Source organism: Podarcis erhardii, assembly GCF_964252035.2.
Source record: "Podarcis erhardii genome assembly, chromosome: 6".
NCBI classification, from domain to species: domain Eukaryota; kingdom Metazoa; phylum Chordata; class Lepidosauria; order Squamata; family Lacertidae; genus Podarcis; species Podarcis erhardii.
Genome location: NC_138510.1, coordinates 66713300 through 66741165, shown reverse-complemented (window position 1 = coordinate 66741165; position 27866 = coordinate 66713300). Strand labels below are relative to the sequence as shown.

Below are 27866 nucleotides of genomic sequence, written 5' to 3'. Positions count from 1 at the left end.
GTTCGACCTCCATCTTACCAGAATTCTGCTTCAAGGTACATAGTCCACTGCATATTTATCACATAACTTTGCTTATTACACGTCAACTTGCAATGCATTTGAAATGTTAAATAGACATTTCTCTTACACACAGCAATATGTCTGTTAAACTAAAGAGTTATAAATGTTAATAATAATAATAATAATAATAATAATAATAATATAATTTATTACTTATACCCCGCCCATCCAGCAGGTTATCCCCAGCCACTCTGGGCGGCTTCCAACAGGAGATTAAAAATACATTAAAACACCAGTCATTAAAAAACTTCCCTAAACATATAATGATTATTATTACCATGCAATGGTAAAAGAGCATTTCAAAAGGAAATCTTGCTTATAGACCTGTAAGGGAATGCCCATGAAGCAGAAGAGAGCAGTCCTAGTTCTCAATGAGGCAATTACCAGCCTTTTAACTGGCTAGTTATCCAAATAGTTAAACTTGGCAGTTTAACTATACTATTCACATTTACAATAGTCCTCTAATAATGCAGCTCCATCCGCTTATACGAGAGTAAGACCCATTGAATTCATTGGGACATTTGTCTCAGAAGACATGCACAGATTGCACTGAATATTGCCTAGGCTGTCCTTAACAGTGAGTAAAGTGATTCATAAACAGAATTGAGCAAATTTCTGGGGTCAGGTAGTTGAAGAGCATAACAATGGAGGTATGTAAGATCACCCAGAAGATCACAACTGATGATCTTTGTAGTGATATTCAGAATAGCCTCTCCTGGAGTCAGGGGCTAGATCCAAGTGTCTTATGATGACCTGCTAGTTTCTGGCTCCCATAACAATATAGTATATTATCAATTCTGTCAGATATAGCGTTTGCCCAATAAAACTGTTTACCTAGACAGCAGGTGCAGCTATGACATTATTGGTACCCAATTTTATTAATAAAGCTATTAATAATGCTATTGTTTTTTCATTACTAATCACTGATGGTTATGAAAATTAATAGCTTAAAATGAAAATATATGACAAAATACTGTATTAAATTTTTGTCATACAATTAAAATAAATAAATAAACTTGATATATTTACGTTCAAAATCAGTTTTGTTTGCATTGGTACTGCCCCGATCTTTTAACCTGGGCTGAGGGAAGGTACTGCCCCAATCTTTCAGCCTTGGACTGAGAGGAGGAATTCCTCTCCTCCCTGGGCAGTGCTGTCAAGAAAAGGAAAATTGCTCTATCACAGCACTCAGTTCAGAAAAAAGGTTTAAACCTCTCCTTTCATCTCAGCACCGTGATGGGTAGATCATTGCACTGGTCTCAGATCTCCATTGCAGTGGTAGACTAAGAGCAGAGGTTCAAAACTTAAACATTTAAATCACCATTGGACTTCTTTCCTAAAGTACCCTCTCAGCAATGTAGGCTGCAATACTAAACATATGACCTGGGGAGTAAATCCCACTGAACTGAATGAGACTTACTCTGAGTAAACATGTTTATGATTGATCTACACAGGACTGAAGTACACATTTTTCCAAATGAGAATTCAGTTGCTGACTCTGGATTTATTTACGTGAGATTGGCTAGCACAACTCACATATTTTCCATATACACTTAGTTTCAAGCACAAATCTTGCCGTGATCAGAAAAGGCCCCTTCACTTAGGCATATATGACAGCTATAAGACAACAAACAGACATGATATGTGAGAAATGTGCCAGCAGATATCTGAAGGTGCCAGTCAAGTCTGTTGTTGTTTCCAGTATAAAATGGCTTTCGACTGGCTCTGGTATAACATGCCTTACAGGCAAAACTCAACAGGGCTTAAACATATACTTGCAAAAGCTGAACCAGAATTATTTAAGGATGAAATAAAATTGCCTCAGACTTCTCAGAGCTCGTAAGCACAGCTTCCAGCAGGAACAGACTGCTGGATCCAATCACCCTAGTTCAGTCCTAATACAGATCTTACGCATCAGGCATTTCCTTATTCGTTGCTTAATATTTAAGAAACATCATGGAAATGGTCTGTCGGTAATGAGCTACACACCTCCCTCATGCCAACTCCCTGTTGTATAATTTCACAAAGTCATATTCTCTCTATGAGAAATTTAATCAACCTGAATATGGACTTTGAAGAGAGCCCTGGGGAAAATCAGAGCAGCAAATGGCTGCAAATCAGCGAACTGATTCTGGAAAAGTTTTTCTCTCGCATTCACAAGGTTCCATCGCTCCATTCCAGAGAGAGAAGCAGTTGAGGGATTTATCAGCTTCATGACCAGCAACCAGAACAGCATATTAATTCAGAGATTTGAGCTCACAAACTCCTACCAGCTTTTCCCTGGCTCCAAAAGAATCACATCTACTTGAAATTGTGGAGCAGAAGTTTGGCTGTGGTTTCAAGCAGTTTTATAAGATGCATGATGGGGGGTAGGATAAGTTTTGCCTGCTAAAGTTTAGGGTTGGTTGGTTTTCAATGGAATATGGATGTCTATGGCTTAGACTGTAATCAATGGGATGGAGTCATGAATTAGTTCCTTTAAGTCAAATCTTTTTAAGATTTCCCTCTTGCCCTATCCCAAGTATTAAGCGGGGATTACAGTGCCTCCATCATGTTTTATCCTCACAACCATCCCGGAAGGCAAAGCAAGTCAATAACGAGAAGTTGTCCAAGGCCACCCATCAAGCTTCTTGAGTGTGCAACCTGCTCATATACAAAACTCAGCCACGTCTACTGCACATGCTTCCCTGCCTGCTGTTTTTTAGCTTTGCATTGTTCACTATGTTACAATGATAGCTGTAGAAACAATACACTGAGCAGGAGTGTTCTGACGTTTTGCAATGTCACTGCCTTTCTTCAGCAGGGCTGCTCCCCTTCCCATGGGGGGCAGGGTTTCAGGCAGACCACATGTACAGCAGGGTGGGGCTGCCAATGCCACCTGCGTCACTGTGAAGTCCCAGCCACGTCACACCCCACGGCCAACCAATCCAGTCGACCAGGGGGCATGGTTTACACTGTTTAAACCACCACACGGCTGTGGAGCTCCTTCTCCTTCCCCCTTGCACACATCTCACTTCCTCCAGCAGGAAAAAAGGTTTTGGGGTTTGGCTTCCTTTGGTGGAGAACTGGAGACACATTGTTCTTGCAATACTTGATTTATTTTCAAATATACAAGGACAGCATAGGCGGGGCAAAGAGCTACCGCTTTCCTAACACCAGAGAACCTGCGGTTTAGAAAATTCTCTTTCTCTCTCTGGCTGAGTCACTTCTAGAAAACTACAATTTCTTTTTATTATTTCTGTTACAGAGCTTGGAAGTGCAAAGGCACTCATAATTATTGAATGTTAGAAATTAATAAAGGAGTGGAATTTAGCTGATTTTTATTTTTATATTTTTTTAGTATTGAAAGGAAGATGCCAGGCCAGTGGGAAAATACATGCTTTCAATGTAAATATGTGTAAGCCACAAGTTCAAATCTTACCTGTTGAGGGCTTTTGACAGGATTGCTGAGAAAATATACATGAACCATTTTGAGTACTTGAAAATTACTATCAAAATACCCACAATGCTACACCAAATCTGCTTGTAGCAATTCCATCAGGGCCCAGAAGCACTGGTGTAAGATGAAGACAGTAGACAGCTGGAGCCTTGGTGGTCTTTGCTTTACAGTGGACCCAGACACCCCGTAAAAATGTAAAGAAAGAAAGAACTGCCAGCTACTAATGTTATAGGCGAAAGGAATGTGGAGAGATGGGTGGTAGGAGAACAGACAGGCTGGGGGTAATGTGGAGGAGAAAGCAGGGCAGTGTGGAGGTCCGGCAAGGTAGGAGGAGACTTGAGTGACTATGGCGGGGAGCAGAGGGCAGAAGAAAGGAGGATGGCACAGCTTGGTGATGAGTCAGCAAGTGACAGGACCACAAGAGAGAAGAAGAGGAAGGGAGAGAGAAGGAACTGAGATGCATGGCTTTCTGTACCAAACACTGTAAGTCAGGAATGAATTCACAACTGGCATTTTGCAGCATTGGGATTTCTGATTTAAGGTGAAAGCATGCCTGCTTGCATTAGTTTTGCAAAGAATCTTGTCATGAAAGAAGCTCTGAAATTCAGCAGACAAGAAAGATAATGCAAAGGTTAAGTGCACTTCATATTTGATCTATATGGAAAAGAAAACCCATAAATTATCCTGTTTATCGCTGAATCAGAACTAGTTTGGGCTCTTTGAATCATGTTGACTGAAGTTCTGAAGTCTCTAACATTTTGGTAAGTACAAAATCTCTTTACACCTGTCAAGCAGCAGTTTCTAAGTAACCGTAATTTGATTTTCTGCTAATGAGTGCAGTTTCTCCAGCCTTCTAAATGTGAAAACTGATCTACTCCAGATGCTAAAGTGGCTTCCATATAATAGGATTCTTCTAAGAGAGTATCTCCAGGAGGACTTTATTCAGACTCCTCATTCTGAATCAGATGACAAGAACATAGCAAAGATGGGAACAGCTCATCTGTTTTATCATCTTGAGATAAAATATGTAATAAATCAGGAAATGGAAGTAGCAGGTGAAACCCATTATAAGCATAAATATAAACTCAGAGAATCCATGGGGACTGGAGAGGCATTCTAGTAGTTAAAAAATATAAATTAAAGTCAGGCTTTGAACTTCATTATCTGTTCTTTCAGAGACTCCAGAAGGAAGTTTTAGCCACAAGCCTCTTTTTTTAATGTGGTATTAATTATGGATATTTGAAGCCGGAGTTTCAAAACATATGCTGCCTTAAACTTCCTTTGCTGCAACTCTTTGAACCTGCCATTACACTTCAAAGAAACGACATCGGCTAAATTAAACCACTTCCTGCTGCATTTTCAGACAGAGAATGACACCTATTATGTTCCATTACGTCCTTTTGTGACTTGCATGGGAAAGGTTGTGTTCAAAAGGAAAGCAATTATGAGAGAGCAACCACTAAATAATCTGTTTTGTTTGTGTGTGGAGGTTAAGCATACTGATGAATGAGCTCCCATAGTGCAAACTGGGAAGTGAAACAGAGGGGCCCACCAATCTGGAAAGGTATATGCCAAAATGGCAGCTGCTGGTATTCACAAGTAGAACCCATAGACTTGGCATATTGCTAGGGTTTTGAAGGAAGGAACTCCTCAAGAATGCCTCTGCTGAAAGGGGTGTTCAACCGAGGCTGGGTGAGCTACTCTGCTCTACTGTTGGTTATCAGTGCTGCAAACTGAACAGATATACACCATTTCTATTAGCAGGGGTTGGGAAGAGAGACAAGAGGACCCACTGTGAAATAAGGCAAATGTGGCTATGTGCCCCCATTACAACTGAAAAACATCCAATTTTCTCTCAAGCCCTTTTCAGGAGATGTAAACACTTGAAGGAGGCACCGAGGGGAAGCATGATAATTTATCCTACTGGGGGCAACTGTCCAAAGCAGGGAGCCCTTCCATGCAGACATCCATTTGGAAGAAGAAGAAGAAGAAGAAGAAGAAGAAGAAGAAGAAGAAGAAGAAGAAGAAGAAGAAGAAGAAGAAGAAGAAGTAGTAGTAGTAGTAGTAGTAGTAGTAGTAGTTTGGCACGGAGGTTCTTTGCCCGCCTGCACTTTGAGACCATCTGAGTAGCAGAGAAGATGGCGCCGGGTCAAGTCTCAACTGTGTCTCTGCTGCGTAACTAGGAGCAATAATGGTCAAATTACCCTGATAAAAAGGCTCAACCTATGAAATTATCTGCCAACTTTTATCAGTAAAAGACTCTGGGAGCTGTCGGGTGGACTTTTAAACCTCCCCTCCCTTTCAAAGCTACTTAAATCAACTTTGAACCACCTCCCTTGTTCACAGGTTTGTGCCTTTGAGAACAACAGAAGGGGTGTTCACAAGTTACATTCAATGAGTGCACAACCTATGCTCGCAAGTAATTGAGCTTCACGGATCAACAAGTGTACACATTTTCATGCAAACACTTATACATGTGTAGAGACAGGTTGTAGCTGTGCTCATTGTTAAGGTGTGTACAAGTCTTAAGTTCACAGAAGCCTTAAGGCAGAAGCAAGAGTGTTCCCCACCCCCCAGAAGGTGCCTCCTGTTTGTGGATTGTTTTGCAAATGTGGGTACATCATGGCCCCATCTCTGCAGACTGTAAAAAGAGTTGTTCACTGTTGATTCTCTTAAACAGGTTTTTATTGAGTTACTGAATTTATGAAATGGTTTTAGTTATATTTATTTATTGGATCTTGGAGCTTTTACGGGGGTGGATGTGTTTTTAGTGTTATCACTGGTGTAATTTTAAATTTTTCTAAACCATCCGTCATCGAAACAGATCCCAGGGTAACGTACAGCAATAATAGGAATCATAAAATACAATAAAAGCAAAACATAAACCATCATAAAACAATGAAAACTAAAAGGCAGCAGCTACTTCAGGAAGAACTGTGTATATTTGCACTTACGTGTACTTTAAAATGGTGCAAAATTAACCCAAATTCTTACATACATTCCCACCTGCGTCTACTTGCTTATTCCACCTTGCCTTTGATAGTCATAAAAAGAGGAAAATAATTTGATTTTTTTTTTTAGTTTCTGCTTAACATCCTTACAGAGTTCAAAAAGTAGCTTACAACATTTATTAAACCACTGCTTCCCAAGCCACCCCCCTTCCACCACAGAACTATTCAAAATTGCTGAAGATCCTGGCAGACTAATAATATAGCAATTGTAATGTGCTGCTCTAGATGCGGCATGGTTTTTAGTTGTATTTTTATTGCTTCTTTTATTTATTATATATTGTATTTTGTTATATTACAATTTGAATTCCACAGAATTCAAAGTGTAATACAATAAAAATCAATATAAGAAAGCAAAGCAATAAAAACACAATTAAATATCTATCTGGCTATTTAATGCAATTGAAATGCTGTCTACCGCTCTTCAATCACAAATCCGTGGGCACATGGCACAGCACCTGAATGAATCTCACACACCATTGATACTCCATGGACCACAGTTTGGGAGCTCCTGTGTTAAACAATGCAGGGCACTGAAGGCTGCTCTCCAAACAACTCCCTAGTAAAGCTGCAATCCTTTGCACGTCCACTGAACTCACTGGGACTTGCTTCTGAATAAGTATAAACAGAGTTACTCTTTAAGTATGTTTGGTATTGCAGAATAAGGCTATGATCCCAAATGCGCATATCAGGAAGATGGACCGGTATAGAATCATAGCATCATAGAATTGTAGAGCTGGGAGGGACAAGAGTCATCTAGAAATCTTTTGCCCAATGTAGGGCTTGAACCCACAACCCTGAGATGAAGAGTCTCATGCTCTACCGACTGAGCTATCCCTGGTCAGTAGGCACAATGAAACTTACTTCAGGAAGGCATTGCGCTGTTAAACTGTGTTCATTTACACAAGCTACAGTACTTCTGCTCATGTTAGAAAACGTTTGGGCTTTTCTTAAATCAGCAAAGAATTTTCAGATAACTCCAGTATGTTGTGATTTTAAAAAAATATATACAAGGCCTTTCCTTGGTTACACCTGAACTACTGATGTACCTTCCATTTGCCTCCTCCTAGAAGGATATGTATTTTCATAAATGGATTACACTTCCCCATGAAGTGCTTTCTGCCTCTGTTCATGCAACGCTTCACAGGGCACTTTTCAGATAAAGCTGAGGCAGTAAGTGTTAATAGAGCCATTAGGAAAGCACGGTCAGTCACAGTTCCTTGCATCACTGGGATGCATCACCAGCCTTGGTCTTCTTGACGTGGAGTGGGGGGGGGCACTTTGCCAGCTTTCAGAAGCAGAGGAAAATGGAAGGTGGGCTGTGTCATTTTCATCTTTCTGCTTTTACTGTCAACATTTTCATGCTCTTCTTGAAAGCAGCCACACTCAATTTCCTGAGGTCCACAACCTACTGAGCACACAGGGTGACTAGGAAAGCAGAGTTCTCTCTTCACCACAGGGACTGTTCCCTGGTTTGCGTTTGAGACTTCAGAATTTTCAGAACTGGATATGAGGGGAGGAATATGTGAAAAAATTGAGAGTATTAGCCGACAGCTTTTGCTACCAGTATTCAGAACAGAAATATTGAAGAACTTTGTGCTCAAACTGCAAAGAGAGAGAGAGTGTGGGTGAGGGGGGGGCGAGAGAGGGAGACAGAGAGATCAGGAAAATTATGTCACAAAAGAACAGTTAAGATTTCCTCAGGCAAGATTCAGACAATTAGGCCTCCATGTCCCAAATGAGCTCTGTTGCCAGGTGACCCAATTACTCTGAAACTGTTAGCACTGTCATTAGGGATTGCCACTTCAGTTTCATACTTTTCCCTCTGACCATGTTTTCTTCCTAGCTATTTGCATAAACAGCAGTTTGACGTAATTCTACAGAACCTAGCCATGGCCATAAACACAAGAACCTGGTAATACACAGTTCCCACATTTAAATTTTGATACAGTTCAAATCAAGGCAGATATGATGGGAAACGAATTTGACAAAGGAAAAAACTGGAAAGCTTGTACACCCTCACCGAAACACACAGAGCCAATAAAAAACGATTAGCTTATCCAACACTGTAATCTCAGTCTCTGAAGGAACATGGCAACAGGACTCTAGAACAACACATTCCCACCTTATGGGATTCAGTAGAAGCCTTTCAGGCAAACTTTTCTTCCCCTTTTGAGACTTTGCATCATTATCCAACCCTCGTGTGGAGGATTTGTGTTAGAAAACCTAGTATTTGAACCTAAAATTAGTCATGGCTCCTAAAAAAAGAAATTTGCAGCATTCTTCATTAAGGCATTCCAGCGCATGAGAAGCATGTGAACAGAACTCTCCTTATTCCAGCATGACACCCAGAGAACATTTAAAAAATGCATAATAAGTAAATAACATTATGATTCTTGCTGAGGAACCCTGAGGCTGGAGACAGGCTTTTTTAAAAAAAAGAATAAGAACAAAAAATGTTAAATATGGTACTGAACTAGCAGTGTCGCTCATAGTCGTGTTGTGCACTCTTTCTGTACATATCTCTATTGTAAAGAGGTTTATTTGGTGCCTTCCCTACAAAACAATCATGATATGAGGGAATGTGGATATGCATCATGATTAAAAAATGGTCCCATCATGCCACCTTTGACTCCCTTTAAATCTCTCTCCAACATAACAACCTGCATGTTTCAGAGAGAGGAACAGAAGACTGTTATGTCATGTAGCAAGGGTTAAGAGTAACACAGTTATCAACAACTTTCTGATTTCTATCTCTCCACTGTGTCTGCAAGAAGAGCCAACTCCTCTGGGAATGCTAACATTCTTCTCTTCCATAAATACTCTGAGGTATGTGTAACTAAGCTTTCTGAGCCTGTGGGCACATTTCCAATTCCAACTGTCGTGGGCACCACGTACATGCCACAGCACTCCCTTCTCCCAGCTGTAAGCGTCCCGTATTTGACCCCATACTGCAATTGGGCTTGAAAATAAGTCTTCTATTGGCTAAAAAAGCTCTCTTTCAAGTGAGGGAAATGAGAACCTAAGGGCACCAGGGAAGGCCTCTGAGGGCACATGTGTGCCTACGGGCACCACACTGTCAACCCATGCTACAACGTAATAAAAGGGGTGGGTGGGTTTTTGCTTTGCAGGGGGAATGGTGGAGTTTAAAAGCAAGGGATACACAGGAAGAAAAATGCATTCTCTTAGCTTCACAAAAAATATAATGGTCATTATTATTATTGAAAATACTCCGGAGTGATTTTATGGGCCTATTAATACATGCCTGGGGAAGCTTCACAGCCCTACTTGATTGTACAGTAATGAGCCAATAAAGCATACGCTGTCACTCCTTGATGCTGTATTATTCCATCGTTTTGGTAATGAAAAGTTCTTAAATTTAAATATAGTGCAAAGAGCAGATCATGTAAAAGTGTGTTTTTAATTGGTTGGGCAGTAACAAAATTCAAGGTGAGGCCTGGTTCTTCTTTCTTTAAAAGAAAAAAGAAAAATTAACAGGCAGAGAATCACCCATAAAGGAAGCAGACCTCTACTTAAGCCAGCACACAAGAGGATTCACTTAACTGGTTCAGCCCCAGGAAAACAAAGTCAGCAAGCAGAATTCCTGCAGAGCCACTCTGAGAAGAGCATGAGGATTGTGGGCCACTTACCAACTTTTTGAAATGTTTTCATCTGGTTCAAAAATTGCTAACGAAACAATCCATTTTCTTTCTAAATTTGTACAATTCCTAAATGTCAATCTATTTTGAACATTCCATCTTCTATTACAGGCACTATAATGATATCTATGGAGCTAAACTCCAGAGGTGCTATCTTTGGAGTTGACAGATGTTTGAAAAATTTTGCCACCACTTTCACTTAAACCAATGTCTGCCCAAACCAGAAACAGCGATTAACATTAAATGCAAGACAGCTTGTACACAAAACCATTTCATAAGCCTTGTTTTGAAGTGAACTTCTTTTAAACTAACCATAGCTAGCACTGACCATAGTTTGTTGGTTTAAATAAAGGGACACACCACAGTTAAGCATTAGTTTTGGAACTACAACTCCTGGCTGTGCAGTGGGGAGGGGAGGGGAGGTGGGGAAGAGAGTGTACAAGTCTAGGAAATAACTATGTAGGCTCATTCATATAACATTAAACAACAGTTTAGCATTACCTTGAAATGCAGCCACTGCCTCTCTCACTCAGGATAGGCAGATTGCAAACAACACAATAACCAATACTGAACCTACCAGCTGTCTTACTGAATTAGGTAAAGGGACCCCTGACCATTAGGTCCATTCACGGACTCTGGGGTTGCAGTGCTCATCTCGCTTTAATGGCCAAGGGAGCCGGCGTACAGCTTCAAGGTCATGTGGTCAGCATGACTAAGCCATTTCTGGCGAACCAGAGCAGCACACGGAAACACCATTTACCTTCCCGCCGGAGCAGTACCTATTTATCTACTTGCACTTTGACGTGCTTTCGAACTGCTAGGTGGGCAGGAGCAGGGAATGAGCAACAGGAGCTCACCCCATCACAGGGATTCAAACTGCCGACCTTCTGATCAGCAAGCCCTAGGCTCAGTGGTTTAGACCACACACAAAAATGCATCACAAATAAAAACAATATGCCATACACACAGAATTTAAAAGGCCAGTGGATTATTTAATTAGACAAATGTTAGAACAGTTTTGTGGCAATTAATCCAACTAGTTATGTATTCTGTAAAGAACAACACATTCTCCCCACAGTAAATTTGGTAGCTTCAGCTAACCATAAGAATAACCGAATACCTCCCACATGAAAGGGTTACAATGGACCATAACTTTAGAGATATCTCTGTCAAGAAAAACAGAGTTGGCAAGACAGTGAGTTAAGGTGCAATTTTATATACACACTTATATGAAATAAAGCCCCATTGAACTCACTGCTGCTGACTTCTGATTTAATATGCATAGCATTCAAATGTAACTCAAGGCTTTTCATATGAATGCTGGTTATGTCATATTTATAACTATCTCAAACTTCAGCTTTCAAATACCAAGGAACAGGGAGCAACCACAATACACCACCAACTTTTGCTTCTCAACACTGCCAACTCTTTATTGACACCACACACATCGGCCAAATCTAAAATATGATGGAAACGCATTTATGGATTCTCAGTTTAGCTCCAACCTACATATTCGTCCAAGATCAGACACTAATCTTCATACAGTAATCCTCTGCTGTATTTATATGAAAAGCTGACATCAGGAGAACAAGAAATTTGATTTACAAAAGAAAATGCTAGCCTTGGAAAAGGAAGTGTATAATCTATGAAAAATGCCCTCATTATATCTAGACAATACCACACCAGCTGGGTTTCTTTATCACATAAGTACCAGGGGTTACTTTGGCTAAATCTATTTGCTGAAGCTAAGAGCAACACCCAAACTGAGCAAGTTTTTCTCAACAAAGTCCTGCTTTTCTTAAAGACATATTCTGATCTGGCTCCAACTTAGGAAAGCATCTGTGCCAATATAAAAAGGAAAATACACATAAGCCATAGTACTTTCCATTTTAAAAAATACTACCCTTTCCTTTAGGCATAGATTGGCTGTGCAAAAGTAGAAACAATATTCTGTGTTTAGAGACTGATTTAAATACTGTCGCGATGTCAAGGCTAGGAAGACTATAGACACAGGTCTGATTTGCATATCACAATTAAGTCAATTCATGGCTTAGTGTGGATGCACAAGTATGTGAGCTCCCAAGGAGGCAAATGCAGCCACTCTACTCCTCTCTAATTGTTTCGCTACTGCACCACACTGAGTTAAGCCATGGCTTGGCTTAAAGCAGTGATGGCCAAACTTGGCCCTCCAGCTGTTTTGGGACTACAATTCCCACCATCCCTGGCCACTGGGTCCTGTTAGCTAAGGATGATGGGAGTTGTCCCAAAACAGCTAGAGGGCCAAGTCTGGCCATCACTGGCTTAAAGTCTCACTTGAACTCAGGCCCATGGTTTAACTATCTCCAGACTAACCATGAGCTATAACCAAGATATTTTTTATTGATTTATAGCTTGTGGTTTGTCCTGAAGAGGTAAACTATAGATTCCCTATATTAACATATATATTTACATTAAGATTTATGGATTATTTTCATGGTTAATATAATGTGACATGCAAACCAGGTGACTAACTACTTGTTCTTATGAGTGCATGGTTTATAATGGATTTGCAGTAGTTGTGACCCACCAAGTTGACCACAGCTCATCATCCATCTATGTTGGCCCTCAGGACCTGTGGCAAGTCACTTGTTTTGAGTTCCTGTCTGGAATTTTGCAAAAACACAGTGTAGAGAGTTGGCTAGTACTTGGCAGACCACAATATATGGCTGGATCTCATGAGTCACAAGTTATTTAGGCTGGGTGTACACAGTATTTGCTAGCCTGAGTGTTCTTATTACGGGGTGGAGGAGAAGAAAGAAGCTTCCCACCAACGCATCAACTGATGGAAGGGCAAAATCTCTTGAGACCTCTATAGACTAACATGCATGAAATCCTAAAAATTAGAAATGGACTCAGATTACAGAGAGCTGCAAAGTAAAACTTGCTGGCTGTGTTTGGACCATCATCCACAGCTTCAGTAACCATGGTATGTGTGCCATAGACATACACTCATGCCTTGTATTCCCTCATTCCGCACTAGCTTTACAATGGAGATCCTAGATTGCGTTAAGTCAGAGTCCTTGTTATGTTAAAACCTGGGAGCAGTGACTTAATGTCAGAACAATAGGCCAGGAAAGGGGTGGATGGGGGAAGAAGGAGCACATAGGCACTCATTCACAGTTGAGGAAGTCGTGGGCTGTCACTGTTTATGAAGTAGTTACTGTCACCATAAGTACTGCCCCATGCATAAATACAGTGTTGCTACACCTCAACTTCCACAGATGTTTAAGCACTACAAGTAACTGCGAGCACTACTCTTAAAGGCAAGGTCAGAGGTCTTCTCATGGTTTCAGAAACCACAAAACAAGCTTTTTAAACAGCCACGTGGTTTCCACAAAACCTGCTGGAACAGCAAGGAAAACAAGTTTCACATATTTCCATTTAGACTCTGCTCCCATTAATCTTAAAGGGGAATGACGAACTTAGCAGCAGATGTTAACCGTCAGGACTGGGTGAGTCAGATCCTGTATAACTCAGATCATTGTACCCTGTCATTATGCTAAGGGTCAATTTTGCCATAACCATTACCTAATCAAATTTTGGGAAATAAATGTAGGGAACTGGGCACATATGCATGTTTTTAAAGCGTGAGAAGGGGCTGGTCAAAGTCTATCGCAAGAGGCATGCAATGGTTGCCTCAGAATGATGGAGAAGATCTGGAGCAGGCATCAATGTTTGTGGTGTGTACACTCATTCCACAATTGTCTCTAGTAAACAGATTTTGTAAGTTTTGTCACTTTTCAAAGGCTTGCAAAACCTGTTCTACCACAGGTGACAGCGAACAAAAGAAGTGCCCATATCTCAAAGGCACCACATCTCTATTGTACCACAGCCTCATGCAAACCATTGTCTCTTGCATGATGTATGGGGCAGGCAAGGAAAATTTTGTAGGTGTGTTTTGTTTGGTTCTTTTTTTCCAGTTACACATTGATGTTTTAATTGTGTTTTTAGGTTTAATAGCTTGATTTAATGGTTTAATTGTTTCATGAGGCGCCCAGAGAACTTAGGCCATGGGGCAGCTATGCAAATTCAGTTTAAAAATAAATAATGAATTACAAGTCTCATATCGATGTGTCTACAGCTCTCTTCAGAACACTGTGCAGAACTGCTTGATGTAAGAACCACTGTCAGCTGCACATATTTAAAGAACCTGTGTTGTGTACTGGAAAGGTGAGCAGACATAAATCCAATGACAATAATCAGAATGTAAGTGCCTAACTTCCTTTGACCAAAAGAAATAAGTTATCAATAGGGCATAGAGTCAATGTACAAGGTGCTGGGGCATTGACCAGCAATACGATGAGGCAGGAGCAAAGCTCTGGCATTTCTGGCAAGACATTACCAGAGCCCCTTCAAAGAGGCTAGAGACTATGCACTAACTATGCACCTCTCAGCCAAAATGTGCAAGGGGTGGGAAGATAAAAGTTGCCACCATGTAAACAATTTTGCTGTTTCACTGCCCTTTCCTACACCATTGTTCGTTGCAGTCTAAGATTTATTTTTGGCTTGTCTTACAGCTGAAAGCATCATGGAAACACAGAAGCCAGCCATCATAGCCTAGTGCTATGCCATTGCAATAAAACAGAGGTAGGCAACCTAAGGCCTGTGGGCCGGATGTGGCCCAATCGCCTTCTCAATCTGGCCCACGGACAGTCCGGGAATCAGCGTGCTTTTACATGAGTAGAATGTATCCTTTTATTTAAAATGCATCTCTGGGTTATTTGTGGGGCATAGGAATTCGTTCATTTCCCCTAAAAAAATATAGTCCGGCCCACCACATGGTCTGAGGGATGGTGGACTGGCCCACGGCTGAAAAAGGTTGCTGACCCCTGCAATAAAATCTGTCAAAAAAATAAAAAGCCCTTACTGGACAAAAGCGATAAGTTTCACTGAAGAGCTTGGGTGGGACGTTTTCGTAATCGGGGGAGCAAAAAGCCACCCCATAGAATGTAAACTCAGTTTTCATTATTTGGAGCCAATTCTGTAAACATTGGAGAGAAGTTATTTGAGATCACTTTCCTTGAGTGATGTTTAACTGGAACAACATTGCCGCTTGCCTTATGGTGTGGCTAATCTCCCAGTATCCCTTCCTCCTTTTATCCTCACACCCTCCTGCAATAACAAGATTAAGCATTAGCCTGGCCAATACTGGTTTGGTTACACAATTCCTGCTTGTTAAGTCTTTTTCAGTGAAGGAAAATAATAGCTTGGGAAAGGGTCATATCTTGATAGTACTATTAAATAATGGGTTGGGGGGGATAACCTATAAGATCTGCAGAGAAGACCTAAACTTCTATATCCAACAGTGGCATGTGAAAAATAACTTTTAGACTGTAAAAAATAACTTTTAGACTGTAATCTATATCCACTTATTTGGGAGTGAATCTCACTGAATACAGGGCTTGCTTCTGAGGTGACACATTTAGGCCTGGCCATTTCACTCCCCCTTGTCAGACTCCTTCTAGAGTCCTTGGGAAACTGAGTTGTTCATCCACTTCTAAAGGTACTTCTGTTTATTTTAACCAGTTTCCATAACGTTTGGAAACTTCTTAGAACAATGTAACAGTGACTAAGCCAGTGGCTCTGGTTAACCTTTCTGCATCTTTCTGATAGCCATCTATATAATTAAATTAGCCCACAGCCTTAAAAGCAAGGGGATTAGCTACTTTTGTGATGTCTAAGAATTGCCTCTGGAAGAGGGGAGGTGGGGAGAGTGAAGGTTGGTCTGAGCAAGATCATCTTTCCAAGTCTGATAAGAATCCTTCTTACATATTATTCAAGGTATTCTAGGTCAGGTGTGAACATTATAAAGGCTTATGTTGCTTCTGTTTGAAACAGAGGAGAAGGTATCTACTTAATGCCAAATGTGGAATGTGGACAGCTCAAATTCAGCATCACATTTTGGCAATGCTTTGTTGCAACGCTGCTTTCCTCCAGTGGGCCTTTTGGCTCAGTAGGTAAGGGTGCCTTCCTATTAACCCTGAGACTGTGGATTTAATGCCTAGTGAAGGTTGACAGCTCAGTGGCACAGAAATCCCCAGGTTTAATTTCTAGTATTTTAACTTCTAGTATTGAGGTTGGGGCGGGGGAATACCCTACTTGCACAAATAGGAGTTTGTTTTGTACTCTTAATTCTTGTAATGGGGAGGGGCAGGCGGTCAGGGTCAGTCAAAGCAATTCTGCTGCCTGGGGCAAAGAGCAAGACAGTGCCCACTCCCACTTCCACAAGCAGAAGCTAAATAGGCTGGCAGTGGAGTCTTGCTTCACAGGACAGAGTGTCCCACTGGAGAATCACAACAGGCCACATGCCACTCCCTGCCTCCCAGCAAATGTTCCTTGAAGTAGCTGCCTCCCTCTGCCCCTGGGGAAGTGGGCAGGTTGCAGGCCAGATGCAAAGGTGCTACAGGCCCATAGGCTGGTGATTCCTCACCCATGATGTAGTCAATTACGCAGGCCAATGGTATGACGCAGAATAAGGTTTCTTCCAGCTGTGTAGTTATTGCCATAAATGGAATGGTGCTTCTTAATGAGACATCTTGGAAACAGCCTCCTTGACATATGTACTAATAAGGACTTCAAGAAGTTGGTAGTATCTGAACCCTAGGGCACACTGTGAGAAGCAGAACCTGGACAGCTCAGCGGGTTAGAGCGTGGTGCTGAGAACGCCATGGTTGCAGGTTCGGTCCCTGTATAGGACAGCTGCATATTCCTGCATTGCAGGGGGTTGGACTAGATGGTCCTCAGGATCCCTTCCATCTCTACAATTCTATGATTGTGAAACCATGCAAGGCCAACACACGAATATTGCTGGCTGCAATTTCTCATTCCGGGAGGGTGCTTTTCAAGTTTGGGGGCTTCCGCCCAAAGGACACCTATTTCAGTAAACAACTCTGAGGAGCTGAACCAAGCAGTGTAAGGAACCTTGGGGGCTAATAAGAAGGGGCAAAAATAATAAGGGGGAAGGACTTGCATAATCAGACTAGTGTGTTGCCTACAGAGGCCATGCATGCATTTACAGGTACTGTAAAGCAAAAGCAGAGACTTCGAAGCCAGAAAAAAGGTGCCTCAGGTGGCTGTGCTGATGCATCTTGAAAATGTGGTTTTCAAGGCAACTAGTGTTCTCTCTGAGGGGTGCGGATGGTGCTGTGGGTTAAACCACAGAGCCTAGGACTTGCCGATCAGAAGGTCGGAGGTTCAAATCCCCGCGACGGGGTGAGCTCCCGTTACTCGGTCCCTGCTCCTGTCAACCTAGCAGTTCGAAAGCATGTCAAAGTGCAAGTAGATAAATAGGTACCGCTCTGGCGGGAAGGTAAACGGCGTTTCCGTGCACTGCTCTGGTTCTCCAGAAGCAGCTTAGTCATGCTGGCCACATGACCCAGAAGCTGTACGCCGGCTCCCTCAGCCAATAAAGCGAGATGAGCGGCGCAACCCCAGAGTCGTCCGCGACTGGCCCTAATGGTCAGGGGTCCCTTTACCTTTTAGTGTTCTCTCTACCCCTCACTCCTCCCCTCCTGGGAGGCCCCCTGATCCACATATACTACCACTGCTATATTTATTTGCATAGAGGCTTGCCCATGGCCCTGTATCTAAAAGAACTGGGTTTAAAGGTGATAACGACCCAGAAGGATGTCGCTGCTGCTGCCTGTAGGCAGTGAGGGAGGAAGCCATCCAGAAGATGTTTTGTGGAGTGGAGTTTGACCGTCACAAACAGATTAAGGGCAGGTTTGGGCTCTGCTGAAAACTGAGGAAGTGGGGGGGGGATCGGCGCGTGTGCTTGTGGAGCAACTTGTACGGTTGTTGCAAATCTGCAAGGAGTGATAAGTTCTGCAGCGTCGGTTCCCAAAGAAGAGGAGAGCAGGGTGGGAGGGGAGAAGAGGAGGAAGAAAAACGTCTCCGGTGTTTTCACCGATGGAAGAAGACGACACCCTCTCCGGCCCAGTCGAAATGCTGTTTCTCTCCCCACTGTGGCTCCTACAGCAATTCCTAAACCTAAACACAAGAAAGTCAGGCAGGCGAAGCCGGCGCTTCTCTCCTTAGCCTAGGCTATCATTGCTGCGCACAGTCCTTCCCTCCCTCTTTTCCCAACACCCGCAAGCTGTTCGCCTGCAGCTCCAACAATGCAAGGAAAAAAAGGACAAGAATGGCAGAGGAAGAAATGAGCCACAGCTGGGCGATTCTGAATCTCTCGGTCTTCCTTATTCCAGCGGGGCTGGAGGCGGGGGTTTGGGGTGGGGGGTGGGGATCAATGCTGAGAAATGTACAATTACGACCAAGCTGCAGCAGGACCATGTAAGGACTGCATACACAGAGCAGCAAACGGGTTTCTCTCTCCCTCTCTCTAACCAAGCCATTCAAGCAACAGATAGAGGTTTACCTTCAAAATGCAGGCCATGTTCTTCCCTAGCCTTCCTCAGCCCGCAAAGCAGAAGGAGATCTGCTTTGTGAGTAACAGATCCAGTCTGAGGCAGGAGGTTGGCCGGAGAGCTGCGGAGGGGTGCCCGTGCCTACATTCCTGGAGATCCAGAGAAGGAGCCACAATTCTTAAGATCCGTTAGTCATGTTAGTCTTTTCATGCCCTGTTTGTTCCACCCATCAGCTTCTGCCACTGGCTGCAAGCCAGCCCAGTACCTCCCCTCCGTCACATGACTGAGTTTGATTCATGGCTCTAGCTGGGGGATTTTATTTTTTTCAATTTAAGAGGGGAAAGCTCAGTTGGATGCTCTCTCTGCCTCTACGGTACGCGAAAGCAAATCTGCACTGTGCAGATGTTCTGGGTTTTAGAGAGTTGCTCATTAAATTATCTTTCCGATCATTGCAGTACTTTTTTTTAAAAGGAACATTTCTCCGCTGCGTTGGTCAGTTTACAATCACAAGAGTGTTTCCCAGTAGTTGAGGGGTCACAAACGCAGACACAAACACACACATACACAAATCAGTCATCTGCAAACATTTATTAAATGCCACGCTGCAGTCTTTCCTCGTCTGGAGAACAAACTTTCCTTTGTCTGAAAGTCCTGCAGAACTGCCTGCGGTAGAAAGAGGCTCACTCAGTCCTGACTCAACACACACACACACACACACACACACACAACACACAACACACACACGCCGGATCGCTTTGCCCTGAGTGTGTCTCCTTACATGCTGCTGTTCTTACCGGAAAGAATACGTATGCAAATTCCATTCCATTTGTTTCTAGGAAGCTCGGAACCTATCCTTGGGAAATATGTGGATAAATAAATATAATTTATGGATAAATGGAATAAATAAATGGAACTCGTTTACGAAGGATAGGTTCTGAGCTTCCTGGAAAGGCAACGAAAGTGAAACGAAAGTTATTCCATGATTTGCTTATCTTATCACCTGGCATTTAGGGTGAATCCAAACTGCTGTCTGCTCCACAAGACTCTTTAAAAGAAAAAAAATGTTGGTTATTCGAGTCCTTTCTGTATTTGAAAATGCTCTAGGGAGACTTTTCCTGGGGGTGTCACACAGCTGTGTGCTACCAGTGAGAAATAGCCTTGTGGGAGAAACATCCAAGCAAAGTCTCTCACATAGAATAACTTTATTATTTATTAAATTCGGATACCACCCTCCGTAGATCACAGCATATAAATACAAGTTAAAAAGCCAGCAAACCAGAACATAGTGGGTAGGTTCCAATTCAAAGCACAACTCTGGTGCTGCCCAAAGGGTTGGGAATCCTCGGAGCTCCTCCCCACAAACACAAACTTTTGAACTTCAGAGACACACACATGCCCCCCAACTGGTTTTTTTGCCATTCTTTTTATTTATTCATATACATAAGAGTACATATCCTGTGCTCTCAGAAAATGTCATTGCGGTGAACATCAATATAAAAATCTTTTTGAAAACCATTGAAAACATTACAGATTATCAGGAACCATGAGCCCAAAGCATCCTCTCTGATGCACAGAACTGGTCACGCAGTTTTTCAGGCGCTAGTCACTATCTGGCTTTACAAAAATATAACTTGTCTTTGTTATTTATTTACGAAAATAGTTCACATGGCGCCTTTCATTTCAAGAAGAAATGCCAAGGCGGTTCACAAGCAACATCATGCAGTAAAATCAACTAATTTGTCTATTATTATTATTATTATTATTATTATTATTATTATTAGTTCAAATTTCTGCCAACCTTGCAGTTCGAAAGTGTGTCAAAGTGCAAGTAGATAAATAGGTACCACTCCGGCGGGAAGGTTAACGGCGTTTCCGTGTGCTGCTCTGGTTCGCCAGAAATGGCTTAGTCATGCTGGCCACATGACCCGGAAGTTGTACACCGGCTCCCTCGGCCAATAAAGCGAGATGAGTGCCGCAACCCCACAGTCGTTCGTGACTGGACTTAACTGTCAGGGGTCTTTTACCTTTACCTTTAAAGTTCAAATATCCACCTTGTATAAAATAATGTTACAAATTTAGTCTCACTAACCAGAAAAGCGGAACCTAGTATTAATGGCCATGGCAATTAACAGGTAAACAGGTACATTTTTAATGGGGGGGGGGGTTCCACATGTTAGAATTCCTGCTCCATGATTGCAGTCATGGGATTTTTGTCTATCACATGACGGTGTATGTTCTGACTCCACAGAGTGGGAAGTGACGGAGACAGGATGTTTGTGTTACTGTGTTCCATGATGTGGGACTATTGTCCCTTGTTTTTTATCTTTGCTGTCTGATGCTAGAGAGAGAGGGAGCCATGTTGCTGTGCTCCATGTGTGTTTATATGTAAGTAAAGTAGATTAGCCAAAATGCTGAGTTGCTGAGGTCTGTTATACAAACTGCGAAGACTCTGTGGATCCCTAAGTTTGCCAGTGTCTGTTGGCATCGGTCGCTGTGATGTTCGGGCAAAAGAAAGCTTTTGAAGCTCCCAAAAGAAAGACCAGGAGGGGGAGAACATGCCAGTCGGGCATGTGTCTCTGCCAGGGTCCTACTCGAGTGTAGGACGAGCTCCTGACGCCACAGTCATAACCTGCCTGATGTCCAGGGGGTGATCATTGCAAAAGTCTCCATGGAGTAGGCCATGGCACAATGGTTCTCTTTCAGATAACCAAGTCCTGAAATGTCTAGGACATAGTAAACAAGCACTAAGACCTTTAACTTGGCTCAGTAGCTAACCGGCTGCCAGTGCAAACTCTTTCAGCGCAGATGTAACATGTTCATGGTAGGAAGCCCCACTGAGCAACTTAGCAGCCACCTTCTGCTTCAACTACAGATCTGAATTTACTCTTAAGAGCTACCTCACGTACACTTTTTTTTTTTTAAAGGCATCCTAAAACAGACAAAATGTTCTAAAAACAGTTACAGTTAGAAACATTATTTCATTCAGTGATCTCATAGTTGCCGGGAACAGTATTCTTCAGCTGCCAAATGCCTGGGCAAAAACATAAAAGTTTCAAAATTCCTCCTGAAAGTTCATAATGCTAGAGACAAGCACACCTCACTAGGGAGGGCAATCCAGGAACAATAAACAAGAGCAGAAAAGGCCTGTCATGAGTCAACACCAACCAGGCATCCCCTAGTGGTGGCACCACCAAGAAAGTGCAAATGTTTATAACATATGGATAATAAATGACGTCAAAGGTGCTGAGAATTGTAGCTTTGAAAACCACAGTGCCCAAAATCTGATGGAGCTTTAAATGTGCTTTATATGTATGGTGTTTACCCTGCCAGAACAGGCGGTCAGGCTTCCTGTTGGATCATTGGCCCAATCCAGGACATTCTCCTTATCTTCTTAACATGCTGTGCGGGCCACACATCTGTATTCTAACTGTAATTTTGTTTGTGGTGACTTCTGAATCAGAGTGACTTCCGTAAACCAGGCTAAAATTCTAGTACTTACGCATTGCAAGACAAAAAACAAACAAACAAACAAACCCAAGCAAACTTTAATCTATGGCCAGGAAGCCTGCCCAGGAAGCTACCCAGTTAATCTGTTTTTCAGGGGTGGTGGTGCTGAAACTATATAAGAACAAACAGCGATAAAATCTTTATAATGTAAACCACAGCAATCCCCACCTAAATGACAGTGAACACTGGTTTTATTCAGAGGTTTAACTCAGAGCTGTACTACTCAACCAATACTTTTGCTTTCTGATTTTTCTTTAATTAAAAAAGTTGTTTGTAAAGCTCTTTGGGGTCCTGTAGAGCCTAATGGTTATTATTGTTTACTCTCCATAAACACTAATAGGAGCTATTTGTAGCTTTATTAGGTCCCTTTACTGAAATTTATTAAGATCTCTCAAGGCATTGCAAGCCAAACTGCCTAGAAACTATTTCCAACTCTCTTGAAATCAAAATACGCAACATCCCACCAATGCAACTGGTTATAATATATGGATAAAGGTTTGGTCTGATTTAGGGCTTTTATTCCACTTAAAAAAAAATAGAGCATAGGATGCATAGGATTAGTCATCATGACTTGACTTCAGAGATAATTCTTCATGCTTTCTGATTATTCTCGTAGTCCCACATTTGATGTTGTTATTGTGTATACAGGCCTGGCATTTTTAGGTACATTTAATCACCAGTATTCTACCTAATGAGCCTGCCCCCATGATCCCCATGAAGTTGAATATATTGTTTGGAAAGGGTTTAACTGTATTATGTGTGCTTAAGCATCATTGATTTCACTGAAATATACTTGTGCAAAGCCATGCTATTGCCTATTGTCCAAAGGCAATAATAACCTTAGTAATAATTTTCCTGGCTAGTGCTTGTATTCAAATAACTAAAATTTAGACCAGAGCAGTCTTCTGGCCATGCTGTGTGGATTCATTAACTGTAATGTTTTCGTCACAGCATTTAACAATTGCTTACCCTCAAGGGAGTTTTATTCTGCTATTTTCCCATTTTACTGCATTCTTTGATACTATATGCTGGTTTTCTCTTTTTATTTTTAAAGAAAGCATGCATGTATAAGCTGTTCCCTCATATGTGATTTAACTATGTCCCAAACATGAGTCAGATGAACATAATCACTGTCGTGTAGTGGTTAGCGTGTTGGACTAGGATCTGGAAGACCAGGCTTCAAACCCCTACACAGTCATGAAGCTCACTGTGTGAGCTTGGCCAGTCATAATATGTATGCCTAACCTACCTCAGAAGGTTGCTGTGAGGCTGAAATAGGGTGGAGGAGAACCATGTATGTCACCATGAACTCTTTGGAGGAAAGGTGGGATATAAATATAACAATTAATATGAGACTGTATTGCTAAAATAAAGAAAAAGAACAGCTTCTTGCTTAGGTCTTGAAAACTCATTGGTTTTTGAAAGTTATTTTTAGTTTAGTGCAGTTATTTTTATACTTACATGTTGGCAAGTAAAGCATGGACCACTTATAAAGGCCATCTCCAACTCCTCGAAAGATTCCATCAACGGTGTCTCCAAAATTTTTTACACATCACTTGGGAAGACAGATTAATTAATATCAGTGTACTGGAAGAAGCAAATATCACCAGTGTTGAAGCAATGATTCTTCAACATCAACTTCATTGGACTAGTCATGTTGTGTGGATGCCTGATGCTTATCTTCCAAAGCACCTACTCTATTCCGAACTTAAAAATGCAAAGCGTAATGCTGGTGGTCAACAAAAGAGGTTTAAAGACTGTCTCAAGGCAAATCTTTAAAAAAATGTAGTATACACACTGACAACTGAGAAACACTGGCCTGCGAGTGCTCCAGTTGGAGAACAGCCTTTACCAAAGGTGTCATGGGCTTTGAAGACACTCGATCTCAAGACGCAAGGGAGAAATGTGCTAAGAGGAAGGCACGCTTGGCAAATCCACACCGTGATCAACTGTGGAAGGATGTGTGAATCCAGAATTGGCCTCCACAGTCACTTATGGACTCACTGTTCAAACCATGATTATGGAAGACAATCTTACTTGGCTACAAGTGATCGCCGAAGAAGATATAAACAAATAAACAATACTCATATTATAGAGATAATATTTACATATATTATAACCTTTAAGATTCTCTGTGTGATAAAAGGCAAGATTTATGCTTTTCAGAAAAATTGGTGTAATTCTGAAAATGTAATTCAGAAAATGGCCCCTCCATGCATCTATTAAAAATAATTTATGAAAGAGGTTCCAAACGCCTTTGAAATTATAGGTTGAGTTCCTTACTGTATTTATATATTTAGCACATTTCCCACAATACATCATCATAAGAGATCTCAGAATGGGGTACAATCCATTAGAAAATCAAATTCAAGGGGAGGCCACCAGGGGGCGCATTGGAAGTTGGCCGACAATAACATCTCTCCGACCCACACGAGGTAATTAAAAGGCTGCTATGGGAAGTATGCAGCCTTCCCGGGCCCCCCAAGGGGATGGGGGGACTGCCTTGCCAGTGGTGTCCATAATTCACCCCTGGATTCGAAAGAAGGGGGTGCGGACACTTGGCACAAGCCTTCATGTGAAGTCGGCTCTTCTGATGCTGTCTCCAATTAGCGCACTGGTTTGCTTTGGCTCGAAATATATAACTGGAAATACATAATTGGAAAGAAGCTAAAGCACATACATCAAGCGAAGATCGGGAGTTAAGACTGCTGATTAATGGATCTCTGTGAGCGGAGCGATGGGCGGGACAAATAAATCAAGTGATGAACCACCATTAAAAGGCTGGTATGTCTGGAGTGAAACGGAAAAGGGGTGGAGGAAAAAACTTTTCTTTCTTTTTTGCCTTATGTGAGTATTAATAACCCTCCACCCCAGAGAGAAGAATTGTTGCAATTTATTAATCACAAGCAGGAATTTAAGAACTGTGTGGAGTGAATTATTGTTCAAAGAGAGGATTGGTAAACATTGGAGAACGGAGGAAAGTTTTATGATGCAGTTTCAAATGGCGTCTCGCTAAGACAGGCTTGCCTAAGAAGGACGGGGGGGGGGGGAGGACCAGGATCATCAGAATGCGAAGGATTTTCGGAATGTGATCTAACCTGGCAGAGCCCTCTGAGATATGTTTGGCAAGCCTGGGGAAATCAATGGACAGACTGAGGGAAAGTTTTTTACAGAGGTGTGGAATGGCATCTGTCCTTATGTGATATGATTTTTGGAGAGTGTAAAACCCACACAGAGGATGTTTGTTTTCAACCCGCTTGTGAAGATTATCAGAGATCGCAAAGAAAGGAATATATGATAACAACAAGAAGATGAGGAAAGTAACAAAGAGACTATCTGGACAGAACTGGATAGAACTGTCTAATTAAAGCAGTAATATAAGTGATGTTTGGACCCCTTTTCGGAGCTTGAAGTATGGGTACCCCCAACAAAAATTTAAAAATCTGGCTGTATAATCTGGAACTAATGTGATTTGGAAATAATGTGATTTGATTGGCCTGTTAATAAAAAATATATTTTAAAAAAAAGAAAACCAAATTCAAACAATCACAATAAAAACTATTACAAAACTAGAGCCGACCAATGTATCAAAAATGTTACTGAATAATCTACTGTGATTCCCAATTGATGAAAAAAACCACATCCCCATTTAAAAGAACTTATCCTGCTTTAGAATCAGTTATTTATAATAATCCTCTTCCCCATTATCTGAAGAAGAAGAAAAAGCAGTAGTATTAATTTCAGTAACAGTAACTTCAAATATACTGTTATAAAAATTAATCTTCATCTAGATAGTTCTATTCTTCTGTAAAACTTCTTAGGGACATTTTGGATCTGTATCACAACTCTTTTGGTTTAAACTAACTTCAGCAGCATAATTTCTTATCAGAAAAGGATTTCAAAAAGTCTCTTCTGTTATCCTGAAATGAGTTTCCTATCTAAAGATTACATTAGGTTTTTCTTTTGATGTATTTGTTTAATCTCCATATGTTAAATGGGGTAAATCCTGCCACATTTAGATTTAAAGTAATTTAACTTTATCCCTGTGTTCCCTCAGTTAAAAATAAATACTAGGGCTGTAGGGGGCGGGAGTTGAAAGAAAATAGAAAAAAAAAAAGGAAAGGATGAAATATCGGGAAGAGAAACCAAAATCAAGAAGGTTGAATAAGTGTGCGTGTGTGTTTGTGTGTGTGACAAAAAGGTTTACCATTCTCCAACCTCTGTGTATATAAAGGTTGCTTGCATGGATGTGATTAAACAGTTGCCTCTTCTGGGTTTTAGTTCACTGTTGTTAATAGTATAGTAACATGTCTTATGTGCAAATTGGCTTTGAAGCTTCTTGTAAGCCATTTTGCAGAGGATTTCCTCAAAAATCTCTCAAATAAGGTAGAAATAAAGCTTCCCATAACATTAAACAATTACATGGGTAGAATGCATATAACATTTAATAAACAAATAAAAACACAGCAACTATAAAAGCAGCACGAGCAAGTTAGCTAGACGCCTTCCTGAAATGGGTGGCCTTTGAAGCCAATATCCTAAACAAAACACAGTGCTAAGTAGAGAAAATTCCATTTCAGATTTGCATTTCTTGAGTGATGTGAGGCATGGAAGGGAATTCTACTGTTTTGCCAGCTGGCTGTTTGGATTAAATGACTGTTCCTACAGTCTATTTGCTTCAGTGTTTCTCTCAAAAGTTAGGCATAAGAACCTAACTTCAGAATGATGGTGTGTTACTTCTTTCTGAGGAAAGGATAGCTGGGTCATGAATGCATAAAGAGCCTCCTTTGTTTCAAGACAGCGAAGAAATTTAATTATCAGCTAAGTCAGCCTCAGAATGTTCTGGTGTAGACTAAATTTTCACGACAATGCAAGTGGCATGATTAAAATTACACACAAATAATATATTTTGCTATCAGGCTTAAAATTGCAACTAATAAAGCTGACCTGCTTAGAAAAAAACAGCTTGAAACAATGTATTGTATCTGACCAAGTTATGGAGTAGTAGGTGCATTGCAATCAACAGACAAGTTAATAATGACTAACCTAGGTGCATTGATTTCAATGGTTCTGCTTTCAATATGACGTGGTTGGATAAAATCCATCTTGCTTTGTAAACACTGAAAACTGACCACCTTAAAGGTTAGGTTGTGATCACATGTTATGTTTTGTGCAGTTTTTTGAGATAAAGGAAGCAGCCCTATATGTGAATATGACACATAGTTGTAAACATGTGAATAGCACAGATATACTCATCAAAAAATTGGTGCTCCCTATCAAGTATACGCGGGTGGCGCTGTGGGTTAAACCACAGAGCCTATGACTTGCCGATCAGAAGGTCGGCAGTTGAAATCCCCGTGACGGGGTGAGCTCCCGTTGCTCAGTCCCTGCTCCTGCCAACCTAGCAGTTCAAAAGCACGTCAAAGTGCAAGTAGATAAACAGGAAGGTAAACAGTGTTTCCGTGCGCTGCTCTGGGTTCGCCAGAAGCAGCTTAGTCATGCTGGCCACATGACCCAGAAGCTGTACGCCGGCTCCCTCGGCCAATAAAGCGAGATGAGTGCCGCAACCCCAGAGTTGGTCACGAGTGGACTTAACGGTCAGGGGTCCCTTTACCTTTACCTTTATCAAGTATACATCCTATGTCACATGAAACCAAAGGAAAAATGCTGACTGACTGACTGACTGACTGACTGTCAGAGTAGGAGAAAATTGTATGCAGTAGCTGGAAGCCTGAAAGGAAGCACTTTACACTGCAACACTTCTGTTGCAGACCTCCACTCTAATCATCAT

At 41.5% G+C, this 27866-nt stretch overlaps 1 protein-coding gene across 3 annotated transcripts in view; it reads right to left on the bottom strand.

Moving 5' to 3' along the window:
* Positions 1-27866, bottom strand: part of ST6GALNAC3 (ST6 N-acetylgalactosaminide alpha-2,6-sialyltransferase 3) — a 273659-nt gene that overhangs the window by 228513 nt on the left and 17280 nt on the right. For 2 of the 3 annotated variants that reach the window (XR_014158200.1, XM_081868364.1), the window contains exon 1: positions 18580-18872. The exons of the other annotated variant lie outside the window; for it this stretch is intronic. Coding sequence is in view for 1 of the 2 variants with exons in the window: in XM_081868364.1 (XP_081724490.1) it covers positions 18580-18597 (18 nt within the window). In the remaining variant the exon portion in view is untranslated. Of the gene's footprint in view, positions 1-18579; positions 18873-27866 lie in introns of those variants that run through there. 3 annotated transcript variants of the gene reach the window in all.